The sequence below is a fragment of the Tripterygium wilfordii genome, chromosome 4 (assembly GCF_013401445.1).
Source record: "Tripterygium wilfordii isolate XIE 37 chromosome 4, ASM1340144v1, whole genome shotgun sequence".
NCBI lineage: Eukaryota > Viridiplantae > Streptophyta > Magnoliopsida > Celastrales > Celastraceae > Tripterygium > Tripterygium wilfordii.
Genome location: NC_052235.1, coordinates 1,528,932 through 1,546,532, shown reverse-complemented (window position 1 = coordinate 1,546,532; position 17,601 = coordinate 1,528,932). Strand labels below are relative to the sequence as shown.

The 17,601-nt window shown below is 36.7% G+C and overlaps 3 protein-coding genes across 4 annotated transcripts; 1 reads left to right on the top strand and 2 right to left on the bottom strand.

Annotated features, from left to right (window-relative positions):
• Positions 1-4,206: 4,206 nt before the first annotated feature.
• LOC119996565 (dehydration-responsive element-binding protein 3-like) lies at positions 4,207-5,371 on the bottom strand. The gene has a single exon (XM_038843245.1). It carries the CDS (start codon positions 5,173-5,175, stop codon positions 4,441-4,443), a length of 735 nt encoding a protein of 244 aa, XP_038699173.1. The 5' UTR covers positions 5,176-5,371; the 3' UTR covers positions 4,207-4,440.
• A 3,188-nt stretch (positions 5,372-8,559) lies between these two features.
• LOC119996566 lies at positions 8,560-11,932 on the bottom strand. The gene is made up of 4 exons (XM_038843246.1): positions 11,629-11,932; positions 11,200-11,310; positions 11,029-11,099; positions 8,560-8,975 (listed from the first exon to the last, which is right to left on the bottom strand). Exons 1-4 carry the CDS (start codon positions 11,782-11,784, stop codon positions 8,744-8,746), a joined length of 570 nt encoding a protein of 189 aa, XP_038699174.1. The 5' UTR covers positions 11,785-11,932; the 3' UTR covers positions 8,560-8,743.
• Positions 11,933-12,422: 490 nt separating this feature from the next.
• LOC119996562 (carotenoid 9,10(9',10')-cleavage dioxygenase-like) lies at positions 12,423-16,653 on the top strand. Of its 2 annotated transcripts, none has more exons than XM_038843238.1 (12): positions 12,423-13,264; positions 13,454-13,573; positions 13,732-13,843; positions 14,281-14,543; positions 14,637-14,816; positions 14,954-15,032; positions 15,133-15,214; positions 15,319-15,381; positions 15,491-15,629; positions 15,706-16,009; positions 16,081-16,286; positions 16,404-16,653. In XM_038843238.1, the coding sequence occupies exons 1-12, from the start codon at positions 13,151-13,153 to the stop codon at positions 16,530-16,532; spliced, it is 1,791 nt and encodes a 596-aa protein (XP_038699166.1). In that variant the 5' UTR covers positions 12,423-13,150; the 3' UTR covers positions 16,533-16,653. The 2 variants fall into 2 exon arrangements, with proteins under 2 accessions (XP_038699166.1, XP_038699165.1); XM_038843237.1 differs by having other exon boundaries at positions 12,427-13,264; positions 13,433-13,573.
• Positions 16,654-17,601: the final 948 nt, after the last annotated feature.

Below are 17,601 nucleotides of genomic sequence, written 5' to 3'. Positions count from 1 at the left end.
TCATGCGTTGAGGACGATAGGGACCATTTTGGACGGCTATGTAAAATTTGTCAATGTTTTTAGACTCGGAGTTGGTCCTATAAATATATACATATATGGACATTTGGATGATTGGATGATCGATATGGCTTTGTAATGCAGACAGATCAATAAATGAAAAGAAAAAACAAATCAAACCAACGTTCGATGCAAAATATATAGCATTGGAATCCATCAGGAACTTGTGAGGAAACTCTCTAGAGTTTTGATATATTTAATAGAATGTCAAAGATAATGACTCCTCTAGGGCTGGCTACAGCCCTAATATGATGAAAACACGAAACTGTAAAATTATAAAAATACCCCTAAAAACATAAAACAATCGATTTGATGCCCGAGACAATGGAATTTCACGAAATTGGGGTGGCGCCATGGACCAAGGTGTATGGTTCGGTTCAGAACGTCGTTTCGCTTCAGCCGGTCAAATTTAATAAAAAAGGGATAATGTTTGCAAAATTTTCAGTTGGGCGCGCAACTTCACACTCAAAAATGATTTCTATTAGTTGGTACAAATGGTAATTTTCAGCATCTTTCTGTTTCCATCAATTCAACTTCAAAACAACCCAAATTTGGCTCAAAGCAACTCAAAATCAGCTCTTATATCACTTTGTATTCTAACGACATAGTTGCTGGATATAAAAATTAAGTAGAATTCAACATTTATTCACTATCCATGTTACACGTATTTATTCACTAACAAGCTAGGCAGAATTAATTGTTCCTAATCCATTACTATTTGATATGCATTAACTCAATCAATGAAGCATTAGATGGTATGTGTTATGTGTATTAGTCTCTAATTAATGATTTGTAATTATTAGATAATTTGATCGACCTCATTCATATAGTTTAGTTTGAACTTTAAACTGAAGGGGGTATGATCTATCACCATCATCTGTGTTTGTCTTGTTCACGACAACTAATAATATACGGGTCCATATATATATATGTATTGCACAGCTATTCATAAATGACATATATATATATGCATTGAAAGACAAGTCACAAAGATTGTAAATAATGTCTCATGGATAATTAAGAGATATGTGTCCTCAAAAATATATGTGGTGCTCAATTGCTCATAACTCCTGTGTTGATCATGTACCATCAAATCATCCCAACCAACCTTCAATACTGATAAATCTATATATACACTAACATTATTGAACAAGAAACACAAAGTTTATCTTCTTTTTTTTTGATGAGCCATTGTTCACACACACACATATGTGATTGAGGTGCGAGAGATATTAATTGGATCCCTTTGTTGATACTTGTTCATTTAACTAAACCATGCAACTTGTCATGCATATATATTTGAAGATAAACCTTCTTATATATTGGAACCATATAACCAATAATCAGGAATGGCCCGATTTCTATTTCTTGCTTTTCATGTGATTAATATGCTAATTAATTTCGTACCAAATTCTAATGCAATTGATAATCCCAATTAAATTATTGTCGGAGAAGAATGATTATTAGTTGGGATTGATTTGACTCGTATTGAATTCTATGACAATTACAACTTTAAGTTTCTATACATGCATGACAATGAAGCAACGTAGCTAGCTAATACTAATAGTATTATAATATTCATCAAAAAAAAATATTAAACAACATAAACATGAGCTAGTGGGACAAAAAATAATTAAAGATATATAATAATTAATCAAACAAAAAACTTGACCCGTGTGATTATTACCCTTTAATAAAGTCACTAATAAAATTAAACGAAAAACAGTGAAAACTATTTACTTTTCACCATCTATAGGGACCCAATTACTATATACAGTGTCTAGGAAATAAAAATATCTACACGTGGTGTGAAAAACGCGTCTAATAAAGAGAAATAATGCAAAGTGGGTTTCAAGATTTGGGAGGCTATGATGGTATATATGTGGGTTGGTTGTGGGGCTAAAACATATATATATGGTGTCTGCAAAAGACGATTCGCAAGAAAGGGTTTTTTTTTTTTTTTGGGTTCTTATTTTAGTTTATTTCAAGAAAGCATTCGTTGTCAGTGACGAAATAAACAACAACTTTTAGGAAAAATATGCATTGCAGGCTTTTCAACTGTTGTAAACATAAGTCGTGGATTAATATCTATAGATACCAACAAAAATTATATATGTTTGCATAATTGAAATTCTACTTTAGAGATCGAGATTTTTTATGCTCCCTAGTCCCTATATGGGGCATTGTCATGATCAGTTATATATGTATATATAATTTATTTAACTATATAATTATTTGAGCAATTAATCTAAAAACTCTTTAATTATACGCACCTCATTCGAATTTATACAGACGATTAAATGAAAAATTAAAAGCCATCTCAATTACTAAAACTCGTTAAAAAATTCAATCCAAACACATAAAATTGATATTGTTCACTTTTAGCCACAGTTTCACATAAATTTGTTCTTCTAAACCGTTTTCAATGTATTTAAACCTAAAAAATGTGTCATTTGCATGAGATGAGCTGTGTTTTTATTTATATATCACTAAGTTAGGTTATGCCCATCCGATTTGCGACTACACACAACTAATAATTTGAACACCGTTAAGATGAGTATTTGATGATGAATTCGTTATTTTAGTCCTGCTTGTTAACTTACCTTTTTCTCTTTCAAATATGATATATAATTGAACGCCACCACCACCACCTTGTCAGTGGAACCCAGTAAGTTAACTACTGTTTATTTACCATATTTCGAGACAACCAGGCAATTTATATACTGGGAGTCATGACAATATCAATTAAATTAAGCCCTGATTAAAATAAGTTGTTTAATTATTAATATCATAAAAGAATAAAAACATGAGCAAGAACAGTTACCGTCTTGTCCTGTTTTCCTCCACGCATATTTGCATACGTGTGAAATAGATCATGTCTGACAAGGATGGCACCACAGTTTCCAATTAATTATTCAGAATAAACATATATATAACGAAGTGTGACTGTGAAGTGCGATTCTCCATGTTTAAACAAAATTTAAGAAAATAAAACAACAATTGAAAGTGAGTTGTTGGTGAACGACAATTACATTGCATGTAAAGGATCATCCATTCATTAGGTCGTGGGTTCGAATCCTACCCCCTCCCAAATCCTTGTTTCAAAAAAAAAGAAGAAATTAAAATAACAATGAATTATCGAGAAATATTAATTATTTTCAGTCAACCATATGGATGGAACCATAATATAAAATATTGGATGTAAGGGTGTGACACAATGGTTATATATCTACAGGTATAAGGCCGAGTTTAATGGTTTTGTAATAGTTTTCACTTTATTTCCAAAAATCGAAAGAAAAGGCCGCCACAACTTTACTTGAATGAGGACGTTAATTCACAAAGAAAAATTCCTGACACTGCTTGTATATATATATATATATACACGAATATACATTCACTCACTCTCTCTCTCTCTCTATATATATATATAGCAAACTAGGGGGGTTTAGGCCTTCAGGATGATAGGCTGATGGCCGCAGAGTTTTCAACAACGTAATAATATGATAGAGAGTAGCAGAGGACAAATATGCCAACTGGATTATTTTGTTGATTTTGGTTCCATAGGGTACTTTGCTACGTCTTTTTTAGGATGATAATATTTGAATGAGATGTTTCAGTGTGTACGGTTGGTCGAAAAAACAGAGAAACTTTTATGCAAAACTCAAAGAAAGCTCTTCACTAAGAAAGTCCAAAAACGCCAAATACACCACACAACTGATGGAACCCAACACATGTTTTCCTCTAAGATGCACATTCAAGTCCTTATCACAGTCCACCATGTGTTTGGCTGGCATACATGCTCACTCATTCTTCAGTCCACCATTTTAATTAATCAATTAATTACCAATACTTAAATCCTTTATTTCCTCTTTTAATTAATTAACCATTTTAGAATTCCACTTGTTGGGATTTGTTGTAACAAGGACGACTATATTCTTTATCCAGAAGATAACATATATAACTCCAACTCGACCTGCTGCTTTACCAGAATAATCATGTAAGGTTTTGTTTTTAAGCTGAAACAAGTTTCCATAGCCTGCCTTGACCAAACTTTTTCTTGCTCAAAGTGGGTGTGAGAGAGAAAGAGTCCTTGAATGAGTTATTCTCACTCACCCACCCAAAAATGAAGAGTTTATGACACTTTCAATGTACGTACACTGTAGAGAGTTAGATTCATACTTCATTCAAGACGTTACATGGTCACAATGTACAAACACAAACAGACACGTACAGAGATTGGAACAAAGACAACAAAAAAAAATGAAGAATTAGCCCTTAATTCACAACGTAAAGGCTAAAATCTTTCAAATACAACTTCCTTCATCCAAAGGAGGAGGAGGAGAAGAAGATTTTAAACACACGTTCGTTCACAAACCTCACGCACTAAAAATCCCACAACAAACCTTGGTCAAAGCTGTACTGTAAAAAACTCTCTGGCACTAGCGCTGACTGATCACAAACATGCTCACAATTCTCCACACTCTGCAACCACGGTGGAGAAGGATACCACCACCCCTCCACCGTATCCATATAGACCAAATCGCTCCTCAACTCGTCCGGGTCATCATAACTCGTCCCCAGCCGCGGCAATTTGACAATCTCGCTTAATTCATCTGACCCAGGTGACAAATCAAGTGCCGAAACCATTGACGACAGAGAAGATGAACGCGACGAGGAAGGCGAGGGAGATACCACGAATTCGTCCATTTGTGCCGCCTTTGAAGCCGCAGCCTGAATGTCCCTGGGAGCGAGTGAAGCCGGGCGAGGCAGCGAGTCAACAAGTTTAGGGAAATTAAGAATCGCTGAGTTACCCTTTATGCTTAAAGCGGCCACATCATGCGCTCTCGCGGCCATCTCTGGAGTAGGGAAGGTACCTAACCAAATGCGCGACTTCTTGCGTGGCTCCCGAATCTCGGAGACCCACTTTCCCCAATTTCTCATTCGGACCCCACGGTACACCGGGTGCTTGCTCGAGTCCCGGATTCTTTTGATCTTTTTCGGGTCCTCTACATGTTGGGTTTTTGATGATTGATTGGACCCGCCGGATGAGGGTGATGGTGGTGATGACGGGAATGAGTTGGCGCTACTTTCTGTCTCAGAATTTAGAGGTTCACTCATAGCTAGTTTATATTCTTAAAATACAGCGCGTGAGGGTTTTTTTTCTTCTCAGAGCACTTAACACAAATAGCTTGTCTGCACCAAATTGAGAAAGATGAAAAAGGTAAATGACAGAGGAATTGGTATAAAGGGAAAGGAGAGGAGGGAATTGCACAGTGAGGCTTTTTGTATGCTAACATTGCATAATGGTTTGCACAGACTTTGCACTTATAAGCGTTGAGAGAGACGGTGGACCCACAATAGAGATGGGGCACACTACCCCTTATAGCCTTATAGGAAGTCATGTTTGGACCCTTCTCTCTGCTGTACCCACGCCACGCAACCCCCGCCCCTCCCCCACCAACTGATTTTTTCTTTTCAACCCCAGTTTCACCTATCCAACACTGTTCATTTCTCCTCCTTATCTTGTTCTGGGTCTGACTCTGTTTACTATAGGACAAACCCACCAATACATTCACCATTTTTTTACCATACTACTCCCTCCCTCAGTGGTATGAGTTAGATTTTGTGTTGACGCATATATTAATAACATATTACCTTTGTGGCATTTAATCAAACACGTCTCGATCACACAGCTTTTTGTGGCACATTGATTGGTGTGGCTAGGCAGGGTAGTAATGCTACTAAGGTGGTGGATTTTTTTCCCTACTGTTAAAGCCTTGAAGGATATAATATTTGATATTTCACTTAAATTCCAAAAACCTGATTAGTTATGAACAGCAGAAGTAAACGACTCTAGGAGATCTTCTCGCAATAAGAGAACAAGTAGGACAACGTTAGTTCAAGTGATCACAAAGTTTTTGTTTGGTAATTGATTCAAACTTTGTATTATGGTGTCAAAGTGAGGACAAACTTGATTCAATGATAAGTTATTTTATTCCTCGATCCTTTCTTTTAGTAAATATCTTGAAAACAAAAAAATATCTTCAACATTATGTAAGAAGATTAGTTGTCAAGAAAAGACACATGAGAATCTACATTGATTTATATAATTAAAAAGAATGCATGGGCAATTTGGGCACAATAAGGGCAAATGCAATGGGAATGAATTTGTTGGGCCAACATTTTTGTTGGCCCGGTCCCACCTCTATTACACAAAAAGTCAAGTCAAACACGTATTCTAATATACTCACATCAGCAAAACACAAATTTCTATACACTTTTTCTTCCCACACACTTTCTCTTTCCACCCAACCCAACAACATTCCATTCCTTCATATTATCCACAACAAAACTACACTAAAACATCAAATATCAATACATCCACATCAGCAAAACACTTATCCCAATACAGCCACATAAGCAAAACACATTTTACAATACAGCCACATCAGCAAAAGACAACATCTTTGTTGGCCCAATACCACTTCACCATTGCATTTGCCCTAAAAGTAATTAAAAAAGCTAGGTTTCCAAAAGTGGGATTAAAAGGAAAATCAAATCATCAAGTAGCCAAATCATAAATGATTAAAATAATAAACTAATGTATGTTAGATTTACAGAATTGACAAGTTAAAGTCATTCATTAAATGTATGATTAATTTCTTGCTTAGTACGTAATTGTGCATCATGTATGAATAGTGGATAATAAGCATTGAATACCTCCATTTTCACACAATAATTAAAAAAACTTAACATTGAATATTGGGATAATTAATTAATCATCGTCAACAACACAACACACGTACTTTTCACAAGAAGCTAAAATCGTACCTTCAGACAGCTGAGTTGTTGTCCCATAATTGATTTGAAACTCAAAACTCACCACCACACATTCTGATCTGATTAAGGAACAGTGATATTCAATGACATCAAACCCTCGTTTGATCGCGATATCTACCAGAACCCAAACATAAAAACCCCCCACATTAATGTCCTCACCAAATTATACAGACGCTAATGGGTTACTGAGCACTTTTATCAAACACTTGGTGTGCTTATGTGAAAATGAATTACATTTTATACTGATATATAGTATTAATGATCGTTCAGCACAATCTGCAAAATCAATGATACGTATATTGAGAGCGCATTGATCTTTCGCTCACAAAATCCATAAACCGCATGTTTTGCAGTCAAAGAGCTGTCGCTTATTTGACATTTCAGGCCCGCTTGTTGTCAAGATGGTCACGTGTATTGCCCATACATGGGCGATAAATCTTTACTTCAACGCATTAATTTGATGAATGGTCTCCACACAGTGATGTATTGGTGTTCCAAGTTCCAACACGATCTATGTAAGCAAGCAACTGGTTTTTTTTTTTTCCATGTTTTATTCATGCGCTGATCATACTCTCTCTACACAGCAAAATCAGCCTAAAATGATGATCCTAATTAACCATGACTGACTACTATGTGGGTTGCTAGTTTTTTTTTTCCTTTAAGGTAACAGAGGAACCACTTGGCGCAACATGTCCCTCTAACAGCTGAGTGAAGATAAACCTTCGACCACTAGAACAACCATCAACACCCTGTACGATTGGACCAAAGTTCATGTGGGTGAAAATATGAGGCTCTTAACCTCTCCCCGGAAGTGGGCCTAAAGACCACAAGATCAGGAAAAGGAAGACCTCAAAGAGTACTCTTAGCTGCAATTGCTCCGTGGGTTTTGGGTTGCTAGTTGCTACCGCTGTAGAAACTCACATTGGTCTGCATGGGCTCCATATGACCGTCCAGATTGACCAGATGGTCCAGATCACCGACTTCCTCTTTTTTTTTTTTTTTTGAAGAAAAGGTTATAGACCTACTTGTATTAGAAGCACACCAATACGATACCACTTGCAGTGGTCACTTTCTCTACCCATTGGGTAGACGAAAACAAAGAGAGGAAAAAAGGCAAAAAGCCAAACAGCAAAGAGAAGCCAACTACATGGCTACACCAAAACAAAGGGAGCAAGCTTACAAAGATCAGCGACTTCTTTAAATGCGAAGTTACACTACATACATCCATATATGGCTGTTGAAAAGATAATGTCAGAAATGCATGCAACACAGCCCTATGTATATGGTCCTATCCTTGAGTCAAAAACTTGGTAATATAATTTTTCAGGATCACCTGCTATTTCAACTATTTAGCCTATCTGTAGATGGATAAACTTCATATATAGTCATGTTTGGTTTGCGGCGCTTGCCACTACTGCTATGCAATTCGGGATCTAATTACAAATAATACAATACCAATTTAGCATTACAATGAAAGACAGATTAATACTCTGTTTCTAACAGCTGAGAGGAAAGTAGCAAGCTATTAACACGACGGTTCTTTCTCAAAAGAACAAGATAACTTGATAACATGCCGAAAAAAAGTGAGCTGTAAGCACAAAAGTTCAATATAAGAAAACTATTCTGATCATGTTCATGTTGAAGAACATGAAACAAACAACATGGTCTCAGAAAGTTAGATGCTTATTGATTCTCTGAGTCACATAGTACAATGTCTATCCCCATTTATGGGTTGTTTTGGTGTATCACAACATTGCATTTTTCTTGTAATTGAATGTAAAGGAATAGAAATGAACTGATTTCTATAAGTACACAGGTATAAGAAACAAAGGGGACATTTTTTTTCTTACCCTTTCCTTCTCTTGGGACTTAAAATGAAGTCGTCGTCGTCACTCTCATTGATGATTCTCTTCTTTGCTTTTACATCACCATTCTTTGATGGCTGTGGCTTCATCACCGACTGGGATGGTGGGGGGGATTTGATAGGAGTTCCTGTTCGAAGATGCTTCTGCTTCCTCTGCTTCTTCTCGTGTGCCTTTTTGGCTCTTTCAGGGGACAACAATCCATGCTCCATCATCCTGAGCAAACAGAAGTACAACAATGATATTGTAACTAACCAGCTTTCAGTAATTTCACAGCCTGCCAAGGCCACAAAATGAGAAGTGCAGAGACCCGTTTCATATCTACAAAACAAAGTTTACTGCAGGTTTGGATGACTGTCTCGTGCAACTCATGGCATGCATAAAAACTTGATTAGTAAGCAACCCGGCATTGAAATGATGGTTTTCATGCATGCTTCATGCATGGTAGCTCATCCAAAAGCATTATCAATCAACATTCCTTTTGATCTTATTTCCCCCTCAAACAAACAAATGATCCAAGAAGAATTTGTATGTAGAAGGTAAGTTGTCTAATCTATATTAGCTCGTAGAAATTAAGAGTTTAAGACTTGGGATCAGGATTGTCCATAACAATGAGTTGGACATTTGATGCCATATTAAGAAGCTGAGATCGCAAACTCCTACATTGAATAAGATCGCTTGCTTCCATAGGTCTTACTACCACATATCTTTATGTTGAAAGAAAATCCATATATTGGTAAATATGATCTGTCTAGCTGAAACATATAGTTTGATCCTCATCATCCACCAAAGTCGATAGCATAAGTACATAAAACTCTAGGTTTATGACAGTTAAACCTCACCGCATAAAAAGCCAGACTCTTCGGAGACCAGACTTAAGACCATTTAGTACTCAGGAATATAACCCAAAAGATTCTAAAATCAGTCAGTCAATCAGTCACAATCTCACAAAGACCCAGCCTAGTTTCTGCATTAAATGTTTTCCTGTATCTCTTTATTAGTGATGGTGCAGTTTATCATTCTAATTAATATTCTTCGAAAGTTAAATAAAATGTATACTACTACCAAGAATTATGTCGTGATATCACGTTATGAGCAATGAATTTATGGCATACAAGGTAGAAGTGCTAGAGAGATAGAGGGGTGCAAAAAAGAGCCAATGAAATGGCCAAACAAACATAAAATAAACTAATCATTAAATTCGTGGGCAAAATGCATCTACATTTGAGAGCTATTTACAATAAATTCAAGAGTACTCATCCTACTCCAACATTTTTTAGCCACCAACACGGCAACACCAACTATAACTCACCTAGAAGGAAAACACTCGTAAAGGGGAGGACAGCGTCTGTCCCCATTCATTGGTTGTTTTCTTATAAAGGGGAGAGAGTCTCAATAAAGATGTATACAGAGGATCATCAACTACATAATGTTTAGTAATATCAATCCCCTAGCCTTCCAGTAACCAAGTAAAGCCAATGGTATTGGTAGGACATATTAGTGGTATTACAGGCATCAAACTCCCCAGAAGACTGTTTAAAACTTGTTCACGCATATAGTCAAACCCTGGAGTCTCATATTCTCAAAGGGGATTTGGGTGATAGTTCTCAATACAATACTATCACAGTTACTCTCTTCAATTTGTTCATTGTTTGAGATTTCTAATCATAGCACTCCATTCAAAAAGGGGCTGGTCTTTATTACAGTTATAATTTAAACTATGAAAAAACCTCTTTAGTTATTCCTCCTGAACCATGAATGCACTAATGAAGTCCATTTTTGATCATACGGTCACTTCTGAATCTAGACATGGCTATCAACAAGAAATGGAAAAAAAGAGCTGAAAATTCTATCAATATATTCACAATAGGATAATCTAGAGGCTTTTACTTTCTGCCTAGGAAGAGAAACCTCACTAGCATTCAAGTCAATTACTCAACCAAATGCCCCCAAACCTCAATGCCCTTCTCTCGATCCCTTTGCGTTATATATCCCTTTTGTATTATATCTCTTGATAGTCGCAACACCCTCAAATTCCTAAATGCAATGATGGCAAAAACTATTTCAACTCCTCCTTTAGAGCCTCATGACATTCTTTGTGACAAAAAAGAATCCAAATGAGAAAAAACACCTGACGATGAGGAATGGCAGAGAATTTACTAATTGTACAGTTCAAAGATTGATCAATGAAAACATCAGAGCAGTAACTTATCAATACTATAGAATAAAGAAAAAGGATAAAAACTGCCACACTACTATAAAAACTCACCAAAATTCGGCCATTTCACTAGTTGGTATCTGTTTCGACAATGACTCATAAAATATCCTTAGGGGTTCTCTCTGTCAATCAAAGAAACAACAAACACAAAAAATGAGTGTTACAATGCAAAGAAAGCAAAATCCAAACTTAAAAGCAGAACAGCAGTCTTGATTGCAGAACCTCTTCAGGGCGATCAAATTTTTGGCCCGGCAAACTGAAGACTTTCTTTTCCCTCACTTTTGTCGTTTTTGTTGTAGTTTTCGAGGAAGATGATGTAGCTTTTGATTTTATCTTCACATCCAAAGGAAAACATACAAAAACTCATCACACCCATTAAAATTGGACATAATTGGGAACAGTCAAAGAAGCAAGACCATCCAATTACACTAGAAAAACAAAAGGATTCACTCTAAGTCCAACAATCTATTTCAAACACCATAGATAATTCCTAATTCACTCAATTCAAAGTAGATTAGAGAATCCGATTCTTAAACTTCAGTAACGATGACTAAAAGAAAAATCACAAATCCACATAAGGAAATCGCCAATTGAGATACCAATCACAAACAGCACAACCTAATTGATGAAAGCAATAAACTTCATAAGTACCTCAGTTTTCGAGACAGTCGCAACAGATTTATTCTTACAACTAACAAGATACTGTTTATCAGAGCTTTCGATCTTCTTCTTGTTCACGGAAGCATCAACCTTTCCCTTTGAAGGACCATCTTGATTACTGGGCTTGACCTTCACAACACTCGCCATGTCTCTCCTTTTCTATCTATCTATCTATTTCATCAATCAATCAGTCGATCCCCATTTCAACAAATCCCCTTATATTTGTCTCCTGTAAAATTTTCCGAATTAAATTGCTAAAAAATAAAAGAAAAATTAGGCTGACATGGAAACATGTTACAAGTGTAAAACGCTATGGTTAATGCCGTTAAAAACTGCTTTGAAGGATCAAGGTAAGGGAAGCAGAGGAAAAGTATGGAATTACCCTTTCGATATTGGCTTCGTGTGGGCAGACAGAAGGATACAATGGTCATCTTGTTCGTTTCGTAGGGTTTTGAGAAAGATTAAGGTAGAGCATCCTCAGAGTAAAACGCAGCATTACAAGTCAGATTCAAGAAATACTAAATCCAACGGTTTAGGACTTAAGGCTCCATTTTTTAGAAAATTTCGTACGCCGGTATTTTAATATTTACACGAATTTAATATAACGGCGCGTACTTGCCCGCTGTAACGGTTGATTCCGTTACTCTTTTTTTTTTTTTTGCTTTGTTTATCCAGTAAAAGCTGTTAATTAGAAAAAGCACGTGAAAGGCTTTTGATTAATTAAGAAAATAAGATTTCACCCACTGACTAAATCATAACACATGCAAAAATGATATCACAACACATGCCAAAAGGCCCAAAAACGGGTTTCTCCAACCAGTAGTGATGCCCAACAGGCCTGGTTAATCCAGATGTGATCTTGCGAGCCCATAAGGCAACACAGAAGGCTCAAGGCCCACCACAGAAAACCTGACTTCCTGGGTCTGGACTCTTGATTGTCGTAGAAAAGAAGTTTTGTTGACTTGGTGAACTGAATCTTATTCGGAGGAGTTGTTTGACGTGGTGTTGTGTTGTATTGGTTAAATTCGTCTTGTTTATCATTGGCTTGCTTGGTTGTATATGGTGGTGTGAGAATTGGGGGCTGTTTTATGCTAATTAAGCTCCGATTATGTTGAGCGCTTGATGCGCACATCAAATGTTCGACGAAATGTCAAAACAGCCTGCATCATCCCCTGTCGTCATCAGAAGTTTAACTTATACTCTCACTTGAATGTGAATCTATAAGTTCAAATATAGACAAATCTGAAATGGCATCTTCCTGTGTTCTGAAAACCTTGAAATAGGATGCCCATCATGAGTCATGGCCTTGGCATATATATGTGGAGTAGACTTTTTTGCAAAACAAGAATATTCCATTACACAATACCACCCAGAACTTGTGAATTTGTGATGCAAGTGATGACATAGCCGTCTGTCTGTCTAGCTAGCACTTGAGTCAATAACGGCAAGCCTTATGTGTCGTATATAGTGCAAAAGGCAGAAGGCAAGGTAACTGGTTGAACAGGAGAAAGTAATGGCATCTTCCTCTGTTGTTCAGTTGATGATCAGTTGCTCTGCTAAGAAGCCTTCACTCTTCACCAACTTTGATCACTTCATTAAGAGTAGCATCCCCTCATCTACATCACTTGTAAGTTCCTTTGTTTATCCAAATTCAGCAAGAAAGAAAGTGCTATATATATGTGTATATGTATATGGACTAATTAAGTTCATTGTGTGCCTTTTGTGGCTTAAATGCTTAATTAGTCTACTTCTGCCCTGATATTTTGAAAACTGTGTTACTGAATATAATTGGCAGTCATTTGTGAGAGAACTGCAGAAAGTACTCCCATTGCAAGTAGAAGTTCCCAAAATCGTGAAATCAGCTTGTATAAAACTGGTGGACGCCTTTGTTGATTCAGTGTTTGAGTTTGTAGACCAGCCAGTCATCCCCTCTCAGGTATAAGCTGTTAAACCAGGTAACAAGAATGTGCATGCGACCTTTAACTCCGGCACCATGTTAAACTAAAAATTCAACCCAATAGGACCCTTAAGCAGACTCGAATACTGAATGATAGTGGTGATGGAAGAGTTTATTATTTATCCATTTGGTTGCAGAGTAACTTTGCACCACTTGATCATGATCTCAAAGAAGCTGTATTCATCACTGCTGTGAATATTGAAGGGAGGATTCCAGATGATTTCACGGCAGGCGTCTATGTCAGAAATGGTTTGATTATTTTTAATTTCCCTTTGTTTCACACTATGCAAACCTGATAGGAATATTGTCACCTGCTGATTAAATTAATGCAGCAGTACGCCATTGATGTGAATAAAGTTTGCATAAAGGACAGAAGCCAAACATTATTTTGTAATGTGAGGCATTTAGTTATTTGTCGCATATACATGTTCATCTACACACATAAATTAAGTTGAAAATATGGTCAGCAAGAAAATGCATCCACACATTGGGATTGAGTAGAGTTAAATTGCCGTGATTGATTCTAGAAATTTCACTTTTGAGATTGAGATTAAGGTTCTTATATTTACCTACTTATGGACTGTTTTTAGAAGGAGAAAAAAGAAAAACATTTTTTCATCAGTTTAATTGTTTGGAATATGTAAATCAGTCATGTTGTTCACTGAGACACGAAACTGTGACTGCAGGACCAAACCCTCTTTTTGGAGGGTTGAAATCAACAATTTCCAAGTTTGGAAGGTCTAGTCATACATGGATTGAGGGAGAAGGAATCCTGCATTCTTTGTACTTTAATAAACACAGCAGTGATGGGACCTGGACTATCCTCTATAATAACAGATACGTTGAAACTGAAACTTATAAGCAAGAGAAACAAAGAAACAAGCCATCTTTTCTTCCAGCCATAGAAGGCGATTCACCGGCTGTTGTGTCAGCGTACTTGCTTAATTTGGTACCCATACTAATCTTATTAATCTCTCCTCGAATTCAATCATCTTGATTTGCTCATAAATCTTGACTTTACTTGTTCTTTTGTAATTATCAGTTGAGATTTGGGAAAGTGAACAAAGACTTCAGCAACACCAATGTTTTTGAGCATGCAGGGAAGTTCTACTCAATTGCGGAAAACTATGTTCCTCAAATGATCGATATTTTTACACTAGAAACATTAGGGGATTGGAGCATAGATGGTTCTTGGAATCGGCCTTTTACCGGCCACCCCAAGGTTCATTTTTTTCATTAAATATTGTAGGATCAAGATTCCTTTACTATAATTATTCATGAAATTTGAAGGTGTTGGAATTTTTAGGAGATCTCAATAGATAATTAATTTTAACAATATCCCTAGTTCTTATGGTACAGAGAGCTCCGGGATCTGGGGAATTGGTTATAATGGGCGTTAACGCAACTAAGCCATTTCTTGAAGTCGGTGTGATTTCTGGTACTGTCAAACACATTCCAGAATCAAATTTTGAGTATATCTGTGCTTCCTAAGCAATGTTGGACTTCTAATTTCAATATTTTGTATCTTTTTTGATCAGCTGATGGGAATAGTTTAGTTCATAAAGCGGATATCAAACTTAATAGGTGTACCCTCTGCCATGATATAGGGGTTACAGAAAGGTGATATTTTAAGTATTTAACGGTTCAATTCCTTTCATACTCTAGAGGTCTCTTCCGCAATACCAAATCTCATGTAATTACTTACTAGAACTACTGATTTTCAGGTATAATGTGATCTTGGACTTCCCACTATCCTTGGACATAAACAGACTTATGTCAGGAGGCCCGTAAGTTCACGTCCTTTCGTACTCGAATTATAATACCAACGTAATGTAACAACACAGAACTTTGCAATTGAATTTTCTTGTCTAACCAGTGTTTATCAATTATACGTAGTTTAATAAAGTACAATAAGGAAGGATATGCAAGGATTGGGGTAATGCCTCGCTATGGTGATGCGGAATCAGTCAAGTGGTTTGATGTGGAACCAAATTGCACATTGCACGTTCTCAACTGTTTTGAGGATGATGCTGAGGTAATTAACTACACAAACTGTTGTCAATTCCTCTGTTGAATGCGACATTGAATAATTTTTCCATTGATGGATACAGGTTGTGGCGTGGGGATTCAGAGCTCATGAATCAATTATACCAGGACCTGACTTTGGTTTGAATAAGTTTGAATGGTTTTCGACAAGACTCAAGCCTATAGAATCTGATGGTGTAGAAGATGAATGTGTCTTTTCTCGTGCTTATGAATGGAGGTTGAACATGAAAACTGGAGAGGTCAAGGAGAGATATCTTACCGGTACTGAATTCGCCATGGAACTTTCAATGATCAATGGAGACTTCACTGGACTTAAAAATAGATATGGCTACACTCAAGTTGTTGATTCTATTGCCAGCTCTGCCTCAGGTTTTGCCCTTAAACTCGGAGTAGCTCAATATATTCTTAAGCAAAACTGTATCTCAATTTGGTTAATTCAGGATTGCCAAAATATGGAGGCCTAGCAAAGCTATACTTAGAAGAGCAGGACACTGAATCTGAAGGTCTCGTAAGGGTGGAGTATCACCATTTTGAAGAGAACATTTTTTGCTCTGGAGCTGCTTTTGTACCAAAAGAAGGAGGTACTGAAGAAGATGATGGTTGGATGATCACCTTTGTTCACAACGAAGACACTAACATATCTCAGGTAATTAAATCTAGATTTTATTGTATTGTTAGAGTTTACAGTCAGGAAGTTAACATAGCTTGGATATATATATATATATATATATGATACATATAAATAAAAGTTGCTCTCTTGCAGGCTTATATCATTGACACAAAGAAGTTCACATGCGAACCAGTTGCGAAGATTACACTGCCTTGCAGGGTACCTTATGGTTTTCATGGTGCATTCATGCCAATATCCGTGCAAATTAGCCCAAAGGTCTAGCATGTATATATCCCAACTTTAAATTTCTTTGTAAGATTAGTTGTTCGTATGTATTGATTTGGGATCTCAAGCAGAATTTGGTGGTTTTAAGAAAATATGAATAATAGAGTTGGGTAGCCAAGTGGGGGTTTATAATTGACTGATGGCCTGTAATTCTTGATAGCCATAATTCTGGCTGCCAAGTAGGGAAATGCGTGCAAGCTTTATACTTCATTGGAAAGATTTCTTCATGCTTTTGAGATTGTTGTAAAGAAAACAGAGAAAAAGAATTGTGTATGGTGTTGAGAAAATTGTATGTTCATTTACATCTATGTTAGTGATATATATAGGAGAAGAAAGCACTAAGTCAAGCCTAAACAATGGCAAACAACTAGAAACATTGCCTAATTTATGCATGCATTTAAGGTAATGGAATCAATAATATATTCTCCTTGATATCCTCCTTGATATCCTCCTTAACATGCTCCTTGATATCCTCCTTAATATCCTCCTTAACATCCTCCTTAATTTCCTCCTTAATACTCCCCCTCAAGTTGGAATAGATGTTGACTATGCCCAACTTGCTAAGTAAGATGGAAAATTGTGGGACACCTACAGCCTTCGTGAAAATGTCTGCCGGTTGCTTCGAGGTTGAGATGTGAAATGTCTTGAGTAAACCGGCCTGAATTTTTTCTCTTACAAGATGACAGTCAATCTCTATGTGTTTCGTTCGTTCGTGAAATACTGGATTTGACGCTATATGTAATGCTGCTTGATTATCACAATACAACCTAGCTGGTTGTGGATGCTTGATTCCAAGATCACATAGAATGTACTTTAACCAAGTTATTTCACAACATGCCGAAGCCATGGAACGATACTCTGCTTCCGCGCTTGAGCGGGACACTGTGTTTTGTTTCTTAGTTTTTCAAGAGATCAGTGATTGTCCGAGGAACATGCAATATCCTATGGTGGAACGACGTGTGTCTCGACATCTAGCCCAATCCGCATCGCAAAAAGCATTCAGCTGTATCAGACTAGTGGCAGAGAATAAAATACCTTGTCCGGGGGCTTGCTTGATGTACCGCAA